The sequence below is a fragment of the Carassius gibelio genome, chromosome B9 (assembly GCF_023724105.1).
Source record: "Carassius gibelio isolate Cgi1373 ecotype wild population from Czech Republic chromosome B9, carGib1.2-hapl.c, whole genome shotgun sequence".
Lineage (NCBI taxonomy): Eukaryota > Metazoa > Chordata > Actinopteri > Cypriniformes > Cyprinidae > Carassius > Carassius gibelio.
In genome coordinates this window covers 9,852,398-9,871,753 of record NC_068404.1, presented here as the reverse complement: position 1 = coordinate 9,871,753, position 19,356 = coordinate 9,852,398, and the positions used below count along the sequence as shown (strand labels likewise).

At 39.0% G+C, this 19,356-nt stretch overlaps 1 protein-coding gene across 50 annotated transcripts in view; it reads right to left on the bottom strand.

The window, feature by feature from the left end:
* The window catches only part of LOC127965162 (fibronectin), a 58,838-nt gene that overhangs the window by 2,919 nt on the left and 36,563 nt on the right, over nucleotides 1-19,356 (bottom strand). For 40 of the 50 annotated variants that reach the window (XM_052565799.1, XM_052565792.1, XM_052565807.1 and 37 more), the window contains 30 exons: nucleotides 19,051-19,314; nucleotides 18,865-18,959; nucleotides 18,557-18,725; nucleotides 18,116-18,210; nucleotides 15,928-16,096; nucleotides 15,134-15,397; nucleotides 14,947-15,041; nucleotides 10,886-11,054; nucleotides 10,205-10,468; nucleotides 10,018-10,112; nucleotides 9,158-9,326; nucleotides 8,986-9,072; nucleotides 8,204-8,395; nucleotides 7,518-7,790; nucleotides 6,965-7,156; nucleotides 6,771-6,860; nucleotides 6,424-6,690; nucleotides 6,214-6,330; nucleotides 5,358-5,522; nucleotides 5,062-5,217; nucleotides 4,835-4,948; nucleotides 3,998-4,267; nucleotides 3,720-3,907; nucleotides 3,224-3,311; nucleotides 2,962-3,141; nucleotides 2,760-2,849; nucleotides 2,495-2,683; nucleotides 2,307-2,396; nucleotides 1,116-1,555; nucleotides 55-193 (listed from right to left, as the gene is read on the bottom strand). In XM_052565799.1, the coding sequence (XP_052421759.1) occupies nucleotides 55-193; nucleotides 1,116-1,555; nucleotides 2,307-2,396; nucleotides 2,495-2,683; nucleotides 2,760-2,849; nucleotides 2,962-3,141; nucleotides 3,224-3,311; nucleotides 3,720-3,907; nucleotides 3,998-4,267; nucleotides 4,835-4,948; nucleotides 5,062-5,217; nucleotides 5,358-5,522; nucleotides 6,214-6,330; nucleotides 6,424-6,690; nucleotides 6,771-6,860; nucleotides 6,965-7,156; nucleotides 7,518-7,790; nucleotides 8,204-8,395; nucleotides 8,986-9,072; nucleotides 9,158-9,326; nucleotides 10,018-10,112; nucleotides 10,205-10,468; nucleotides 10,886-11,054; nucleotides 14,947-15,041; nucleotides 15,134-15,397; nucleotides 15,928-16,096; nucleotides 18,116-18,210; nucleotides 18,557-18,725; nucleotides 18,865-18,959; nucleotides 19,051-19,314 (5,175 nt within the window). The remainder of the gene's footprint in view (nucleotides 1-54; nucleotides 194-1,115; nucleotides 1,556-2,306; nucleotides 2,397-2,494; nucleotides 2,684-2,759; nucleotides 2,850-2,961; nucleotides 3,142-3,223; nucleotides 3,312-3,719; nucleotides 3,908-3,997; nucleotides 4,268-4,834; nucleotides 4,949-5,061; nucleotides 5,218-5,357; nucleotides 5,523-6,213; nucleotides 6,331-6,423; nucleotides 6,691-6,770; nucleotides 6,861-6,964; nucleotides 7,157-7,517; nucleotides 7,791-8,203; nucleotides 8,396-8,985; nucleotides 9,073-9,157; nucleotides 9,327-10,017; nucleotides 10,113-10,204; nucleotides 10,469-10,885; nucleotides 11,055-14,946; nucleotides 15,042-15,133; nucleotides 15,398-15,927; nucleotides 16,097-18,115; nucleotides 18,211-18,556; nucleotides 18,726-18,864; nucleotides 18,960-19,050; nucleotides 19,315-19,356) is intronic. The other 10 variants (XM_052565781.1, XM_052565800.1, XM_052565780.1 and 7 more) reach the window with 10 other exon arrangements.

Sequence of the window (19,356 nt, the reverse complement as noted above, 5' to 3'; positions counted from 1 at the left end):
CAAGGAAACTTCTGAAATGCTGTTACATATTTGTTTGGTTTAGAGATTATTTACCACTGTTTCCAACAGTCACAACATCTTCCAGGACTTTCTGTTTTTGGTCTCCGCTGACAGACTCCACAAGAACATTATAGGAGGCACCAGAGGTGAGACCGATCAGTGTAGCGCTAGTGGACGTACCAGGCAGACGCATCTGAAGGGGAGAGAGTGTATGTATTAATCACTGATAATATACTACTACTGCACCAAACTGCATTATATAGGACCAAACAGGTACATTTAAACTTAGTTTTTATATTTGAAGTGTTAGGTTTTGTGCATGTGGGTTTGTTTCAGCATACTTATCTATAAATAAGGGTTGCTATATATAAATGTGTTTTTATTTTTTAATTTACAGTTTCTACCACAATAATAACAGTACAGTAATTCATTAAATTCTCTTGATTTAGGGGCTTGCCTCAGCAAATGTTGATAAACACTACTTTTCAAAAGTTTGGAATAAGTAATTTTCTTATTAAATAAGTTTTTATTTATATTCAGCAAGGATGCAGTTTATAATGTTTATGCAGTTTATAAGACATTTATAATGTTATTAAAAAATTCTATAAAAAAAAAAAAAAATAACTTTGAAATTCCAAGTTATCAATAAATAAATAAATAAAAATGTATTATGTTTCCCAAAGAATTAAGCAGCGGTTCACTGTTGAGATTGATGATAATAATAATAATAATAATAGCAATAATAATATTTATTGAGTGCCAGATCAGCATATTAAATTGCTTTTTAAAATATATGAAAATATATATTCCCTTAACTATTAAACAGTAGTTTATATATAAAATACTTTAGTTTAATTATTTATTTTATAATACATTATTTATTAAATTATTAAAAGTTACTGAATTTAATAATTTACCATGAAATGCTCTTATGCACATGGCTAAAATCAATTTTTTAATGTCTATTCAGTAATTCTGTCTATTCAGTTATTTTCTGACACAGTAATGTACAGTAATGTTTTAGATGTTTTTCTTTAATCATATATTGATATATGCAGTTAATTGTGAATAATTATATATTTTTTCAATCGTTTCAGATTGGATTGTTTACTCACCTGTAAAATCTTCTCACTGATCTCTGTAATGGGATTGCATGACACCACGTACTCTGAGGTGTGCGGCACAGGCTGCCACATGATTGTGGTCTGGGTCTGAGCCTCCTGGGGCAGGTTTGTCTCATTGTAAAGGCCAGCGAAGGGGAAGCCAGGTTCAGGCCCGCCGCTCACCTGCACCACTGGCACTCTCTGGCCATCTGCTCCCGGCAGAGGGATGTAGACCAGGGGCTCGCGGTGGCTTGGGGGATGAAGCTGCTGGGCTTTATTGCCCAGGTTGTAGCTCTGATACTCAGTGTAGATGTGTTTGCCTTGCTGCCCCAGTGTGTCGAGTCTGTTTGGCCCCACCATATGCACGTGGTTGTCTTCTGGCACATCCAGGATGTCTTGTCGGGGTCGGCTGTGTTCAGGAAACTGGGAGGTCAGCTGGTGAATTTCCAGTTCTAGCAGGAAAATTATGTTGGGGCAAGCAAATGAGTAATGCAATATCATATTTTGCCAGAAGAGGGCAATGTAAAGCACATTTAATTCATTTTGCTTTGATTATATAAACCATTCATTTATTTATTCTAAATGAAAGTGATTCAAAAAGGAGCAGCACATACCATTTAATATTATAATACATATCACAAGCCTTGGTATGCAATATGTATTGATTGCTTCATAAAATATTGTCATAAAATGTATTGTAATAACAGTTTTAGTACAAATAATACCCAAAAACTACTTGAATATATTGTTTCAGTAAGGATGCATTATCAAAAGTGTCACCAAACATATAATGTTACCAAATATTTCAAACACTAGTTGTTCTTTTGAATACTCTGTTTATCAAAAAACGCTTTAAACTACTAATATTTCAACACTGATAATAAGTGTTTCTTGAGCAGAAAATCACCACATTAGAATGATTTTTGAAGGATCATGAGACACTGAAGCTTGGAATAATGACTGCTGAAAATTATACTTTGTATCACAGGAATAAAATATATTCTAAAATATCTTAAGATACAAATCAGTTAAAATAGTCATTTTAAATTGTTCATATCACAATATTAGCATTTGTAATGCATTTTTGATCAAATGAAAGCAACCTTGGTGAGTATTAGAGACTTAAAAGTAAAGAAAAAAAACTTACTGACCCCAAACTTTTAAACTGTAGTGTAAAAGAAAGCTTAACAAAGGTGTACTTACGAGTTTTTGCCTTTCCGATCAGTGGAATGCTTCTCTGAGCATTATTTAATGCCACAATCTTGATAACGTACTCAGTGCCCGGTTTCAATCCTACATGTATAGACCACAAAAACGTTAATAAAAAACTATTAACATAATTAAGGAGAGGCACAACATTATGAAAGCTATAAACTGAGAAAGAGCTGTACCAGAGATGGAAGCGAAGGTCCTGCCAGCCTGAGGTCGAGGGGTCAGCTCTTTAGGGATGTCTCCAGCCTCTTCATAAGTCACATAGTATCCAGTGACAGTGCTTCGTGAACGCTCCCAGGTGAAGGAGATCGAAGAAGGAGTCAGAGAGGTGAAATGGAGGTTTGTAGGTGGGCTGATAACTGGTTTCGCTGAAAAAAATATTAAATGTTTATTACATTATGTTATGTTATGTATCGTATCATATCATATCGTATCGTATCATACCTGTAGCAGCTGTAAGGGTGAAAGGCTCACTACGTGAGCTTCCATTCAGAGTATAGAGATTGATTTTATAAAGGGTTCCTGGTTCCAGACCTATAGAATGCAGAATCATATGATCAAATCAATCTCAGTTTTCACAGCAAATATTTACCCGGTATATGCTGCAGCCTGTAAAACAAGATAATATGGCTATATTTTTTTATACCAGTAATGGTGTAGGTGCGTGAATCCGGCTCAATGGTTCTCTGGATAGGGTTATGACCCCGTATGGTGGGTGTGGCCTCTACCAGGAAGCCAGAGATGGCCTCGGTCTTAGAGCGCCAGGTCAGAGTGATGGAGGAGTCCTTCACATTGGATATACGGACACGTCGAGGTGGACTGATGTCTGGGAAAATGAGATCTAGATTGAGTTTTGGCCAGCGCAGAATGCGGGTCTGATTTTGTGATGTTTATGGAAGGTGGCTTACTGTCAGGTGTTGAGATTTCTCCTTTGACACGACGGCTAGTGAGGGAGTTCTTCACTCCGTAAACCTCCACTTCATAATTAGTGCCAGGCTACAAACACACATACAGGGGGAAAAAAATGAAGCAAAAGCCTTGAAAATGTGCTTTACAAAACACCATATCATTTTCTGAAAAAATCTGGCACAGGCTTTAATCTTTGATCTAGCCACTGACCAAAACGACAAGGTAGACGTACCATGTGAGGTTTGCCAGACTGAGATTAGCATTGCTCTCTTACTACCAGTAACCAACAACCACAGCTTAAATCAAGAAATAAATGCCTCAAAACCTAAGGAACAGCTGTTTCGATTTTTTTCTCCCCATGAAACCCCTCAGAGCTGTTTTAAGCACTTTTTGGCCTTAAAAGCATGAGAGTATTTTGTTCTACATTACTTCTAATATCAGTTACGTTAAGGTTTTGAGAGAATGGACTTCTGCAAGCGTGAGATGATTATTCACCATGAGTCCTGTGGCGTGGAACTCCTTCGAGTCCGGGGAGATGTTGTCCTCTTTAGTGGGTCCATTTTTGCTCTTGGGGGTGATGGCCACACGGTAACCTGTCAGCCTGACGTCAGAAGACGACCAGGAGACGGTGAAGGATGTTGGACCCACCTGGGAGAAGTGCAGACTTGTGGGTCCAGGAATAGCTACAGGGAGAAAAGAGAACATTAAAGAAAAATGACCAGATTTGTATATATTAATGTTAATAGTAGAAGAGTAGCTGTCCGAAGTAATACCTGTTGTTTGAGTGCCCACCAGTGGAGTGCTGGGGGTCCGGTCATGCAGTGCAATGACTTTAACAGTGTATTCTGTGCCCGGTCTGAGGCCGTGAAGCACTGCAGACTCGTCCTCTCCACGTGGGGCAGGGAACAGCTCTCTCTCACCCTCCTCTGGACTGTAGTACAGCACTCTGTAAGAGGAGACCACCCCATCGGGACTCTCCCAGGAGATGCGCATGGAGGTTGAGTCCACATCAGTGAAGGATAGGTCTTTGGGTTTGTCCACCGCTAGAAAAATAAATATTTGAAACTATGAATGAATCGGTTTTAATTAATCCGGATTTCATTACATCTGAAATATTTGATAATATGATGGATTAACAGTGAAATGTTCATAAGTCTTTGACGTCCTTTGTGAAAAAGAATTGTATTGAATGTGCACTTGCACTGCAGTACTCCTTAAAACTTAAATGTATAAATTTTTTAACCTGTACTTGCAAATGAATAATGAAATTAATGGGCACTTGTTAACTTTCTTGAAACATTTAAGAACACTTTGTAATAATATCAAATGATAAATCATTGTTTAAATAAGGTTCTGTCATGCTTTAAAGAAGTAATCTTGATGTGTTCACATTAAAGCACATGTAAAGTACTATTATTATAATTTTAACTGTAATATGTTATATGATATTATATAAAAAAAATAATATTAAGCAAATCAAAAAAGCACTAATTACATTTAATATAAAATTAAACCATAACATATATTCATTTAATTGCATTAAATATACACAAATATCTGAAAACATTATATGTTTTATATATATGTATAAAGCAAGTTTTTACACCTACTTGTGACTACATTTTCGACCAGAGGGGGGCTCTCTCCGTCCTGTCCCAAAGCATACACACTGACAGTGTACTCCGCTGTCGGCATCAGGCCAGAGAATGTCATTTCAGTCTGGTCTGCAGTTACATGTGAAAAACACACCTATTTAACTCTCACTCTGACAGAATAGCCTCCTTCATTTCAAGAGTAGGTACAACACAATTGTTTTATTGAGAATGAAAAGCATTACCTGGAGCAACCACTTCAGAGAAAGTAGGTCCCTGTCCATTTAGTGGTTTTCCTGTGACACGATATCCTGAGATAGGACCCACTGCTGGGCTCCAGCGTACGGTAATAGTGTTGTCCTTCACATCAGTCACCTGCATCCCTGATGGAGACTCGATATCTAGGTTTAAAGAAACAAAGCCCATTATTTATACCTTTTTGCTCTTAACAGTGAAATTTCTACGCCACCCTGTCTTTTGAAATCATTTAAAAAGTCTGTCAAATCAGACCTGACAGACACTCTCAGATGCATCGGTTTACCTGTTCTGTGTATAACATGGATGGGGGTGCTGGACGCAGGGCTGTCCCCTCTGCCGGTCACAGCGTATACAGTGATGGTGTAATCAGTGCCTGGACGGAGGCCATCAATAGTGGCAGTAGACTGAGAGCCAGGAACAGTAAATTCCTGAGGAGCATCAATACTTCCTGGAAGTGAAAAATTCAAACAATTTGGTCAGCAAACAAACTATGGTAAAATGAACATCAATTCATAAAAAAAGACGAATATTCTTTGAAAAAAAAAAGGGTGCCATAAACATTTACATTTTAAAGGAATGACAATCATTTGCATTTTTTATACAGAGAAGATCTAATTCCTTTCCATTGCACTTCAAATAAAGATGGCCCACTGATAATACATAATATTAATTTAAAATGTATTCATTGTAAATGTATTTTGACACAATTACATTAAAGATTATTGTGAATACATGGTAAGAGCAAATGCACGGGGACCTGATTTTGAGGGAGGGTTACATTTTTCACAATTTATTGTAATTTTGTGTCATTTTATGAACATCGTAGTAAATACAAAAATCTGAACTGCTGTTAGAAAACATTTAAATACTATTTGACTTCTTTTCTTTGTGACAAGCGGATGTCAGAAATGTCAACTTGTGTAGCACTATCTCGGAGTAACCAGGGAATTCATGCTTTTCTAAAACTATTTTCTATTCCATTGTCAGAGTCAATCTGCATTTTCTTGCTGTCCATCTGCCATTTTTATGCAGTATTTTAAACAGAAACATCGCATGTGGAAATCAGACTGAATTTTTTCATGCCAAACCTAAGTGACATAAGCTTATCAACACCATTCAGTATGATCCAAATCAGCTACCTGACTCTCCGTGTGTGATCCTGTAGTACCTCACAGTGACAGAGGGGGCGTCCCAGCGAACAGTGATGCTGGTTGGCGTTGAGGAGATGACTTCCAAGTCAGTGGGGGCATCAGAGACTAACAGAGAAACAGTGATGAGAGACAATTAGTACTATTAAGATCTGAAGTGAGCTGCAATGAGAAATCAAAAGTCAGAGGGTAGCAGCATACTGGTAGACTGAGTTCCAGTTACAGGCAGACTCTCGCGGGATCCGCTGACGGCGTAAACGCTGATCCTGTATTCAGTCTCCTGGGTCAGACCTGTGAGGGTGAAATGGCTCCTCGATGGGGGCAGTCTCTCATCTTTAGCACGCCCCCCACTGGTCTTTTGGTAGCGGATACGGTATCCTGAGATAACGGCCTGAGGAGCCTGCCAGCGTACGGTGAAGGAGTTGGTGCCAACATCTGAGAACTGCAGGCCGACAGGTGCATCGAGGACTGTGAAGTAAAAATTATACATGACTTAATCCACCAATGAAACAAATCTCTTATTTAACAGTTTTAGCCAACAAACTCACCTGTTCTCTGAGTGCCAACGGCAGGTGAGCTCTCTCTCTCTTCATAGACACAAATCACTCTCACCATGTACTCAGTGTTGGGCACAAGATCTAAAATCACACAGGGAGTCTCTTTACTAATGAGTATTCACTACAGACACTGAAGACAGAGCTGCGCAAACAAATAAGGGACAATTCTTTCATAAGTCACGTACGGCGAAGAACAATGTAGTTTGTCTTTCCATCTACAGTGCGCTCAATGGTGTCATCATCGTCATCGATCGGATGATAGTGGATGATGTAGCGCTTGATATCAGAGGATTTGGGCACATGAGGGGCTTTCCAGGTCACCAGCATAGTGTCTGCAGTCACTTCTCCGAATGACAGGCCAGATGGAGCTGGGACAGCTAAAAGAGACCGGAAGGAAGGCCATGATTTTTCATTTCCACTCAAAAGCTGCTGTGTTTTATCACATTATTTTTGGATGGAAGCAACATACCCATAGGAAAAATATTTCTGTGTCAAATATGACCGTGACAGAGTATAAACTAGTACCATAAATTATATTAGGAAATCATATAATATTATTGGCTGATGAAAATTTTGCTTTGCCATCACAGGATGAATACATTCAATTTAAAAACAGATTCATTTAAAAAAAAAATATTTGAAGAAGTCCTCCACAAAGACTTATCTCTTGTCAGATTTCTATGTCCTGGAGACATTGTTCACAAGTATAGTTAGCCACACCCACACACAAACTCTTACCTGTTTGCTGGGTGATGGTGATGGGTTCGCTCTCTCCATTTTCTGTGACTGTGGTGACGGTAATGTCATAATCAATACCGGGCTCCAGACCATGCACAGTATAAACGCCTGATGTGGGCTCCACAAATTCAACAAAGATTGGGACACTGTCCCCAGCAGCCAAGACAGTGATGCGGTAGCCGGTAACGGCGGTGTGGTTAAGAGGACTCCAGCTGAGGCCGATAGTGGAGTCAGTGATGTTGATGAAGCTAAGGTCAGTTATTTTGGGCACATCTGGAGGAGAAAGGTGCCAGAGACCCAACACAGACATAGACACAACACAGAAAGTAACACAGAAAGTGAGGTAAGTCATCTGATCAGAAAACAAAGCCTTCATGGTTCATATTGTGAATACTAAACCATGGAGAGGAGTGTGATGAAAATTTACAAAACTGAGATGAAATTGAGCTCTTATGTTCTGTTTGCCAAAATCATCTGATTAGGATTAATGCTGGCAACAGAAACATATGCTTTATTGAAAATGACTGAGAAAGCAATGTGTATTAAGTAATTTCTCTGCTCTCTATATTTAATATCTCAACAGACATTAAAATCAAGCACTACACTGATTACAATACACATGCGTTCCCAGTTTATGCATAGTTACTGACATGAAACGGAGTTGAAAAGTGATCTCTAAGACCTACCCGGAGTCAAAGTGGTGGAGACAGGAACACTCTCCATGTCATCCTTCACAGTAAACACGCTGACATTGTACTCCACTCCTGGACTCAGATTCTCTAACGTGCACGAGTTCTGTCCTGCCTTCACAAACTCCTCTATAGAGTTCCCTTGTTGCCCTTTGGTGGGAGTGCAGGTCACCCTGTGACCCGTGATGTCTGAGGGAAAAGAACAAGTGTCACCAAGGGAAAATCAAGCAGTTCATTTGTGTAGTGAACATGTGAGCTCATTTGAGAAAGGATATATTTTCATTATACAGTGTTCCTGCATTTTATTTTAGACCAAAATAAATTCCATGACTTTTCATGGAACCTTTAATAGTTTGTATGCAGTTTCTGGAACATTGGAATTTATGCATTTGGAAGATTGATTTTATTGATAAAGATCACCATAAGAGAATGATTCTCTCACAAATCAATTTATGTTGATGAAATAGCAACAGAGTAAAACAAATATAGCCTTGCCATTGGTATGTTTGAATTTGAGGGGAAGAGCCTCAACTATAAATAGTCTAATTGTTTGGACCGAAAGGGAGCAGAGGGTGACTGTTGGGCCAGTAGCCATCGGGTTTGATGTTCTTTATGTTAATATTATTTTTTTATTGTTTTTTTTTCCCTTTTATTTGTTTGTACTTTATTTTTTCCTGTGTTGAAATCTTTAAGAGACTTCAGAGTTTTATTTTATTTATTTTTTTTACACTGCCTGCCTAGCTACAACTAACACCATCCTTACCACATATGGTACTAACCTGGGATTTTAGCATCGTTCCATTGTACCATCAGCTCTCCAGTGTTCGGGTTGGACTGCAAGTTTAGATCCGTGGGTGGAGAAAGAGCTGTAGACAGATAGTCATAAGACAACTCCACCGACAATCCCACATCTTCAATAAGCTCAATAAAATGCTGTTTCTTCACACTTACGAGTGACCACGCGTCGAATAATGGGGTTGCCATGCTCATGACCGTTGATGACCGGCTGGACGCTGTAGGTGTACTCAACTCCAGGAGTTAGACCTGAGATGTGGACACTACCAGACTCTGAGATCGTGTCCCTTGGAGCTTCTCCACCTTGACTGGGCCTCACGGTCAACTGCAGAGAAGAATTAGTGAGTAAACACTGTGTATTGAGTAATCATGACTGAATGTGTGTGAACGTGAGAGAAAAGAATGTCCAAAGTAGGTTTCTAAAGAGTACTTTTACATGTGTCTTACAATGGCCATTAAACCAAGAGTGATTGCCAATAGACCAATCATAGGTTTGTAATCATTCAGGATGCACGTACATTACACGGATACGGTACAAAATAGTGGCAGTTTATGGAGCCATGAAATAAAAGAAGTCAAGTATTAAAGTCCTAATTAGGATATATAAACTTGCATTTACAAAAAAAAAAAAAATAATCTTAATTGTGAATAAAATAATGTTATATAAAAATGTTAACAGTAATATTTAATGCTGTAACTGTAGGGCTAATACAATACATCCCCTATTAACAGCATGTGAATATTATGTATACCTAATGTTTAAATCAAATGTATGCTTTAAAAGTATAGAAATCATAGCAGTTTTCATCCATAGCATGTGCATTTAAACGTCTGGTCTGCATTCTGATCTTGACATCAAAAGCCACAAAAATATTTTTTTCTCTTATTCCATGGATTTTAACCATTTACCTCCAGTTTTTCACCAGCGTTTTTCTTCAACCACCATATACGCGCAGCTTCAAGTGACGTAACTGTGACATCTATTCTGAATTTACTCTGGCATGTTTTAATGGTACCTTGTATCCAATTTTAGGCACAGGGGTCCAGGAGACAATGATGGAGGTGTCTTTGACATCAGTGCTGAAGTGAGGAGCAATTCCCAGCGGCTGAACTGAAAACCAGAAAATACAGGGCTATTGCATTAGCACTCTTTAAGCAAATGTATTTAGAATATTAAAAAATAAAACAAAATCAGTAACTCACGTGTGGTGAAGGAGGCGATGGACCCCTCACTGAGCACATTGCCTTTTTCCGCATGCAGAGTGGCAGTGTACTCGGTGTCAGGCTGCAGGTTGATGAGTGTGTACTGTGACATACGGCCAGGAATACGCAGCTGTTTAGGGTTTGAGCCCTGGACAGTCAGGAAAAGTCTGTAACCTGTGACTTGAGCCCTAGGAGCTGACCAGATGATTACAGCACTGTCTTCAGTAACGTGAGTGAAATCAATATCGGTGGGTGGGTCGGGCTCTGTGAAGAGAAAGATTATATTATATTAGATCCAATTCACCTATCCAACTCTCCATGTGTGATCCTGTAGTACCTCATAGTGACTGAGGGGTTACCATTTGCCAGAATGCCACTGAGGAAGCAATGTGTATTAAGTAATATCTCTGTTCTTTATATTCAAAATCTCAATAGACATTTAAAGCAAGCACTGCACTGATAACAATAACTGCATAAACTGGGAAAGCATGTGTACTAACTTAAAACTGAGGAGAATAGAGAATAGATTTGTGATTCAAAATATCTAAGCCCGACACGGAGTCAATGTGGTGGAAGAAAGAGAAAGAGCTGTAGACAAATAGTCATAAGACAGCTGTATAACTCCACCAACACTCCTACATCTTCAATAAGCTCAATAAAATGCTGTTTCTTCACACTTACGAGTGACCACGTGTCGAATGATGGGGTTGCCTTGCTCATGACCGTTGATGACCGGCTGGACGCTGTAGGTGTACTCAACTCCAGGAGTTAGACCTGAGATGTGGACACTACCAGACTCTGAGATCGTGTCCCTTGGAGCTTCTCCACCTTGACTGGGCCTCACGGTCAACTGCAGAGAAGAATTAGTGAGTAAACACTGTGTATTGAGTAATCATGACTGAATGTGTGTGAACGTGAGACAAAAGAATGTCCAAAGTCAGTTTCTAAAGTGTACTTTAATATGTGTAGTACAATGGCCGTTAAACTAAGAGTGATTGGCTAAATACAAATTATAGGTTTATAAACATTCAGGATGCGCTTACTTTACACGGATACGGTATAAAACAGTTAGGTTTCAAGTGGCAGTACAGGTGCTGGTCATATAATTAAAATTTCATCAAAAAATTGATTTCACTAATTCCATTGAAAAAGTGAAATTATATTGTATATTATATATTGTATTGTATATTATTATATACATTCATTACACACAGATATATTTCAAATGTTTATTTCTTTTAATTCTGATGATTATTACTGACAACTAAGGAAAATCCCAAATTCAGTATCTCAGAAAATTTGAATATTGTGTAAAGATTCAATATTGAAGACACCTGGTGCCAAACTGTAATCAGCTAATTAACTCAAAACACCTGCAAGAATTACTTTATTGAACCAAACTGGGAAATTCTTTGTTACAAGTTGCAATGGAAAGTAGGACAGTCTCGGAACCTCATGAAAAATGCCATGGTTCGGACAAAGTTGCTTTTATCTTCATTAAAATTTGAGGGGAACGATCCTCTCATCATAAAGAACACATTTCAGTTTGTGTCATTTTTGTGCTTAGGCCCTAATAATGACTACTGGTTAGGTTGCAACCCTCTACGGACACCTTGGCAATTGAATCGCCATTGGCTAGTAAATACTTTAGTTTACTCGCCAGACTGATTCTTTCTGACAAAATAAATTTGGGGAAAAAACTAACAAAAATACTGATAGGATAATAATGATACGAATTCTAATAATAAGAACTATAAAACATACTAAGGATTACTAAGAATTAATGAGCTGCTGGATTCATGAATATTAATCAGGTTTTGTGCGTTCGCTTAAACTGATTTGCTGAAATCAAAATAGTGACGATAATAGGTGAGCGCCAGCCAATGAGATTGCCGTTTGCGTATTAACACTACCGGAAAACCTGTCTGTTCTTAAAAGCTAAAGACTTCCATAGGAACGCTGTTATTTTGACAGGAAAATACAAGAAAGAATTTTATTTAAATGTATCGCGTCAATTTACTCTCTCTCTCTCTCTCTCTCTCTCTTTCTCTCTTTCTCTCTTTCTCTCTTTCTCTCTTGGTCTCTGCATGCGTGAGAGAAAGCGACGGCGATTTGTGTACCTTCACACCAGAGTTTACGGTACATCAAATACAGGTGCGATGCGTATCCACTGATATGAACTGAGAAATATCACAGATTGCTTGACGGAAAGTGAAACTCTGAAGGCCTCAGTCAGAGTCAGAGTGCTCCCGAGTGAAAATATATCTGTGCTAAACTTATACGTATCACTGTGTTACCCGCCACAAGCAAAATTCACCCGCATTTGGGGGGTTGGCGGGCCCTGGTCTTAAGTAATATTCAAATTTTTAATTGTCAGTTATAATCATCAAAATTAAAAGAAATAAAATCATTCTCTCTTTTCCCTCTTCTCTTCTGGCTTGTTTTCCCTCAGAAATGACAAACTCACTATTTTTGAGTCAAGTCTAGTAATAAAGTCTGAATTAGGATATATAACATGCATTTGCAAAAACAAAAAAAAAAATAATAATTCTGAATTGTGAATAAAATAAATATGTAAAAATTTGAAAAGTAGGGTTCAAATAATATTTCACGCTGTAACTTTAGGGCTAATACAATGCATCACCTATGAACAGCATGTGAATATTATGTAGACTAGAGCTGGGACAACGCGTCGAGGTCATTGATGATGTCGACGCAAAAAATACGTAGACGCAAAATATGCGCATTGATTCGTCGACCGGTTTTTATTTCTCTAAAAAAACGTTTGCAAAACGCAGGCGGCAAGGATGTCGACCGGAAGTTGAAGTCGGCCGCGCGCTGCCATCTTGTAGCAGAACTTCACTTGCGTTAGCATTCCCATTGACTCCCATTCATTCTGCCGTCATTTGACAGCAAATACCTTTACATCTGAGGCGTTTAAAGACTCCGTTTGTCTATTATTTATTTCTAAAGATACACGACAATGTATAAAGGGCTCCATTACCTTCTATGTTACATTATAGCCCCGTAGAAACAGTTTTTGTAAAAATAGGCTAACGATTGCGTCATAACCACTCTGCATTACCGTACAGACAGGAGGAGAAGCTCGCAGGTAATTAACTTAATATGGCGTACTGGCGTTACATTTTAAAATACTATATATAATAATTAATCAGAATACTTACTCCTACTCACTCACGCCAAAGAACTCCCCGCTCAAGCTCGCCGTCTCTGCAAGATTAACGATGGCAGTTTGCACGCACAGCTACTAGAAGATTTACATCTGTCAGACAGGTTGCGGACGTCGTCAAGCTTCGTTTGAGTCTGCGCGTCAGAAACGGAAGTGCTAAAAAACGCTAAAAATGGGCTTCACTTGTCTCAATTGAGTTCCAATGGGGTCGCTGTGTCCATTTCTTTTACTGTCTATGGCAAAACGTTTACCTTATGTGCGCTGAATATACGCGATGGCCAGATCAACATTCTGTCCGCCGTTATATAACCAATCCAGGGGGTTTTCTGCATTGATCTTTTTTTTTGACAGCTGTCAAAGCCTTATTTGATCGGTGAGTGATGTAGAATAGAATGACGGGGTGCGTACGAGAGAGAGCCCCGGCTGCGCGCGCACACTCACAGTCTTCAAACTACACGAGCGCTGTCTTGCTCTCTCTCTCTCTCTCTCTCTCTCTCTCGCTCTCTCTCTCGTGCAAAATCAAACCAAAACCAAAAGTGAAGTGACATTCAGCCAAGTATGGTGACCCATACTCAGAATTTGTGCTCTGCATTTAACCCATCCGAAATGCACACACACAGAGCAGTGAAAACACACACACACACTGTGAGCACACACCCGGAGCAGTGGGCAGCCATTTATGCTGCGGCGCCCGGGGAGACGTTTGGGGTTCGATGCCTTGCTCAAGGGCACCTAAGTCGTGGTATTGAAGGTGGAGAGAGAACTGTACATGCACTCTCCCCACCCACAATTCCGTCCAGCCCGAGACTAGAACCCACAACCCTTCGATTGGGAGTCCAACCCTCTAACCATTAGGCCACGACTTCCCCCAAAATCATTAGACACGATAGAAAAAGGGCGGAACGCGGAGATTTTATTTTTTTCTCCATGACAGGCTGCTGGCTCCCAGTGTTAATTTTAATTTTTAAATTTTTTTGGAAAAGCACTCTCTGTATTAGCTTAAAGCCCTAAAGTTTACATAACATATATTGCAATGTTAAGGAATTCATGTTTTTTTTTTCCATTCACATTCAGATATGTAAATCAACATGTATAAATTGTTAATAGTCAATTAATGGGGAGATAATCGAAATCGAATTGGTCTGAAAAAATTGATCGTTAGATTAATCGATGCATCGAAAAATAATCGCTAGATTAATCGTTTAAAAAATAATCGTTTATCCCAGCCCTAATGTAGACCTATTGTTTAAATCAAATGTATGCTTTAAAAGTAGAGTAATCATAGCAGTTTTCATCCATATCATGTGCATTTAAACATCTGCGTTTAGCTTCAAATGGCGTCTTTGATGACAGTATTCTATTAAAGAATTATTTACAATTCGATCTTGACATCAAAAGCCACAAAAACATATGATTTTCTCATTCCATGGATTTTACCCATTTATCTCCAGTTGTTCACCAGCATTTTTCTACAACCACTATATACGCGCAGCTTCAAGTGACGTAACTGTGATATCTATTCTGAATTGACTCTGGCATGTTTTAACGGTACCTTGTATCCAATTTTAGGCACAGGGGTCCAGGAGACAATGATGGCGGTGTCTGTGACATCAGTGCTGAAGTCAGGAGCAATTCCCATTGGCTGAACTGAAAGCCAGAAAATACAGGACTATTGTATTAGAACTATTTAAGCAAATGTATTTAGAATAATAAAAAATAACACAAAATCATTAACTCACGTGTGGTGAAGGAGGCGATGGACCCCTCACTGAGCACATTGCCTTTTTCCGCATGCAGAGTGACAGTGTACTCGGTGTCAGGCTGCAGGTTGATGAGTGTGTACTGTGACGTACGGCCAGGAATACGCAGCTGTTTAGGGTTTGAGCCCTGGACAGTCAGGAAAAGTCTGTAACCTGTGACTTGAGCCCTAGGAGCTGACCAGATGATTACAGCACTGTCTTCAGTAACGTTAGTGAAATCAATATCGGTGGGTGGGTCGGGCTCTGTGAAGAGAAAGATTATATTGTATTAGATCCAATTCACCTACCCAACCTAACTCTTCGTGTGTGATCCTGTAGTACCATATAGTGACTGAGGGGGTACCATCTGGCAGAATGTCATTTTTTCATAAAACTGACCAAATTTGTGAGATGAAATTGAGCTCTTATGTTCGGTTTACCAAAATAATCTAATTAGGATCAATTATGACCACAGAAACATATGCTTTATTGAAAATTACTGAGAAAGCAATGTGTATTAAGTAAATGCTCTGTATTCAATATCCCAATAGACATTTAAAGCAAGCACTGCACTGATAACAATAACTGCATAAACTGGGAAAGCATGTGTACTGACTTAAAACTGAGGTGAATAGTGATTTGTGATTCAAAAACTCTCTAAGACCGACCTGGAGTCAAAGTGGTGGAAGAAAGATAAAGAGCTGTAGACAAATAGTGATAAGACAGCTGTATAACTCCACCAACACTCCTACATCTTCAATAAGCTCAATAAAATGCTGTTTCTTCCCACTTACGAGTGACCACACGTCGAATGATGGGGTTGCCATGCTCATGACCGTTGATGACCGGCTGGACGCTGTAAGTGTACTCAACTCCAGGAGTTAGACCTGAGATGTGGACACTACCAGACTCTGAGATCGTGTCCCTTGGAGCTTCTCCACCTTGACTGGGCCTCACGGTCAACTGCAGAGAAGAATTAGTGAGTAAACACTGTGTATTGAGTAATCATGACTGAATGTGTGTGAACGTGAGAGAAAAGAATGTCAAAAGTCAGTTTCTAAAGAGTACTTTCACATGTGTATTACAACGGCCATTAAACCAAGAGTGATTGCCTATAGACCAATTATAGGTTTGTAAAAATTCAGGATGCACGTACATTACACGGAGACAGTACAAAATAGTTTGGATTAAAAGTATTATATTGATTAGATGTCATATTCAGAATGTTCTGTGTATATTACTAGAGCTTGTCACCCAGCAATAAGCACAGACATTCAACAAAATTGGTGTTAGATAGTGGGATAGTCTTACAGATTCAAAACAGGGATGACACTTTTTTTGTGGTTGAAGCCTATCTGGTGGCAGAAAATTATGGTTTTCAAGTGTCAGTTTATGGAGCCATGGAATAAAAGAACAACAAAAAAAAAGGTACATTTTATTTTATATTTCAAAATTCTGACTTTTTTCTCACAGTTCAGAGATTATATATCACAATTCTAATAAGGAAAAACCAATCATCATTCTCTCTTTTCCCCTCTTCTCTTCTGGCTTTTTTCCCTCAGAATTGACAAGCTCACATTGAACAGCATGTGAATATTATGTAGACCTATTGTTCAAATCAAATGTATATCTTAAAAGTAATCATAGCAGTCTTCATCCATAGCATTTGCATTTAAACGTCTATGTTTAGCTTCATTCAAATGGCGTCTTTGATGACAGTATTCTATAAAAATTATTTGCATTCAAAAACTGCATTTTTCCATCTTAGAAACATTGCCAAGCTACGAAACATGTTATCTGTTTCTGATGCAGAAAAGCTAGCTCATGCATTCATGACCTCTAGACTGGACTATTGTAATGCACTTCTAGGTGGTTGTCCTGCTTCTTCAATAAACAAGCTACAGGTAGTCCAAAATGCAGCATCTAGGGTCCTTACAAGGTCAAGAAAATATGATCATATTACCCCAATTTTACCGTCTCTGCACTGGCTACCTATTAAGTTCCATATCAGTTACAAATTATCATTACTTACCTATAAGGCCCTAAATGGTTTAGCTCCTGCGTACCTAACTAGCCTTCTACCACACTACAATCCATCACGCTCCCTAAGGTCACAAATCGCTGGACTTTTGGTAGTTCCTAGGATAGCAAAGTCCACTAAAGGAGGTAGAGCTTTTTCACATTTTGCTCCCAAACTCTGGAATAGCCTTCCTGATAATGTTCGGGGTCCAGACACACTCTCTCTGTTTAAATCTAGATTAAAAACGCATCTCTTTCGCCAAGCATTTGAATAATGTATCTTAAACTGTGAGTATAGTTGTATCTGATCAAATGTGCATTCTTATTCTTTAGCTTGGGTTAAAATAATTAATTTTACTTTGTTGGAACAGCAGCTATGCTAATGATGTCTCTATTTGTTTCTATGTTTTGCCAGGTGATTTATATCCCATGGTAACTAGGAATTACACAAGCTCCGGTCTGGATCCAGAACACCTGAGAAGGGATGATGCTGGCCCTCAGAGGACCCCAGATGATGCTAACGCTGAATCAACAACAGAACTAACAAATACTGCTACAAGTGTGACTGAATCATATATTAATAATTAATAATATTAATAATGTATATCATCTGGCTGACTACGACTTGTATACATTTTTCTACAAATCCTGTCATACGTGCACAAACTGACAGTCACCACTTATAAGCTTTGACTAAATATTGTAGAAACATAATCTTCTGTAAAGTTGCTTTGTAACAATTTGTATTGTAAAAGCGCTATACAAATAAACTTGAATTGAATTGAATTCTGATCTTGACATCAAAAGCCACAAAAACATATATTTTTTTTTTATTCCATGGATCTTACCCATTCACCTTCACTTGTTCACCAGCGTTTTTCTTCAACCACTATATACGCGCAGCTTCTAGTGACGTAACTGTGATATCTATTCTGAATTAACTCTGGCTTGTTTTAATGGTACCTTGTATCCAATTTTAGGCACAGGGGTCCAGGAGACAATGATGGAGGTGTCTGTGACATCAGTGCTGAAGTCAGGAGCATTTCCCATTGGCTGAACTGAAAACCAGAAAATACAGGACTATTGCATTAGCACTCTTTAAGCAAATTCATTTGGAATTAAAAAACAAAAACAAACTCCAAGGTGGAGAAGCTTCTGCAGTGAAGTTGAGAAGCACTGCACTGATTACAATAACAGCATAAACTGAGAAAGCACGTCTATTAACACAAAACTGAGGTGAATAGTGATATGTGATTCAAAAACACTCTTAAGACCTACCCGGAGTCAAAGTGGTGGAAGAAAGAGAAAGAGCTATAGACAAATAGTCATAAGACAGCTGTACAACTCCACCGACAATCCCACATCTTCAATAAGCTCAATAAAATTCTGTTTCTTCAAACTTACGAGTGACCACGCGTCGAATGATGGGGTTGCCATGCTCATGACCGTTGATGACCGGCTGGACGCTGTAGGTGTACTCAACTCCAGGAGTTAGACCTGAGATGTGGACACTACCAGACTCTGAGATCGTGTCCCTTGGAGCTTCTCCACCTTGACTGGGCCTCACGGTCAACTGCAGAGAAGAATTAGTGAGTAAACACTGTGTATTGGGTAATCATGATTGAATGTGTGTGAACGTGAGAGAAAAGAATTTCAAAATGTAGTAACTGTGATATCTATTCTGAATTTACTCTGGGATGTTTTAATGGTACCTTGTATCCAATTTTAGGCACAGGGGTCCAGGAGACAATGATGGAGGTGTCTGTGACATCAGTGCTGAAGTGAGGAGCATTTCCCATTGGCTGAACTGAAAATCAGAAAAAACAGGACTATTGCATGAGCACTCTTTAAGCAAATGTATTTGGAATAATAAAAAATAAAACAAATCAGTAACTCACGTGTGGTGAAGGAGGCGATGGACCCCTCACTGAGCACATTGCCTTTTTCCGCATGCAGAGTGGCAGTGTACTCGGTGTCAGGCTGCAAGTTGATGAGTGTGTACTGTGACATACGGCCAGGAATACGCAGCTGTTCAGGGTTTGAGCCCTGGACAGTCAGGAAAAGTCTGTAACCTGTGACTTGAGCCCTAGGAGTTGACCAGATGATTACAGCACTGTCTTCAGTAACGTTAGTGAAATCAATATCGGTGGGTGGGTCGGGCTCTGTGAAGAGAAAGATTATATTGTATTAGATCCAATTCACCT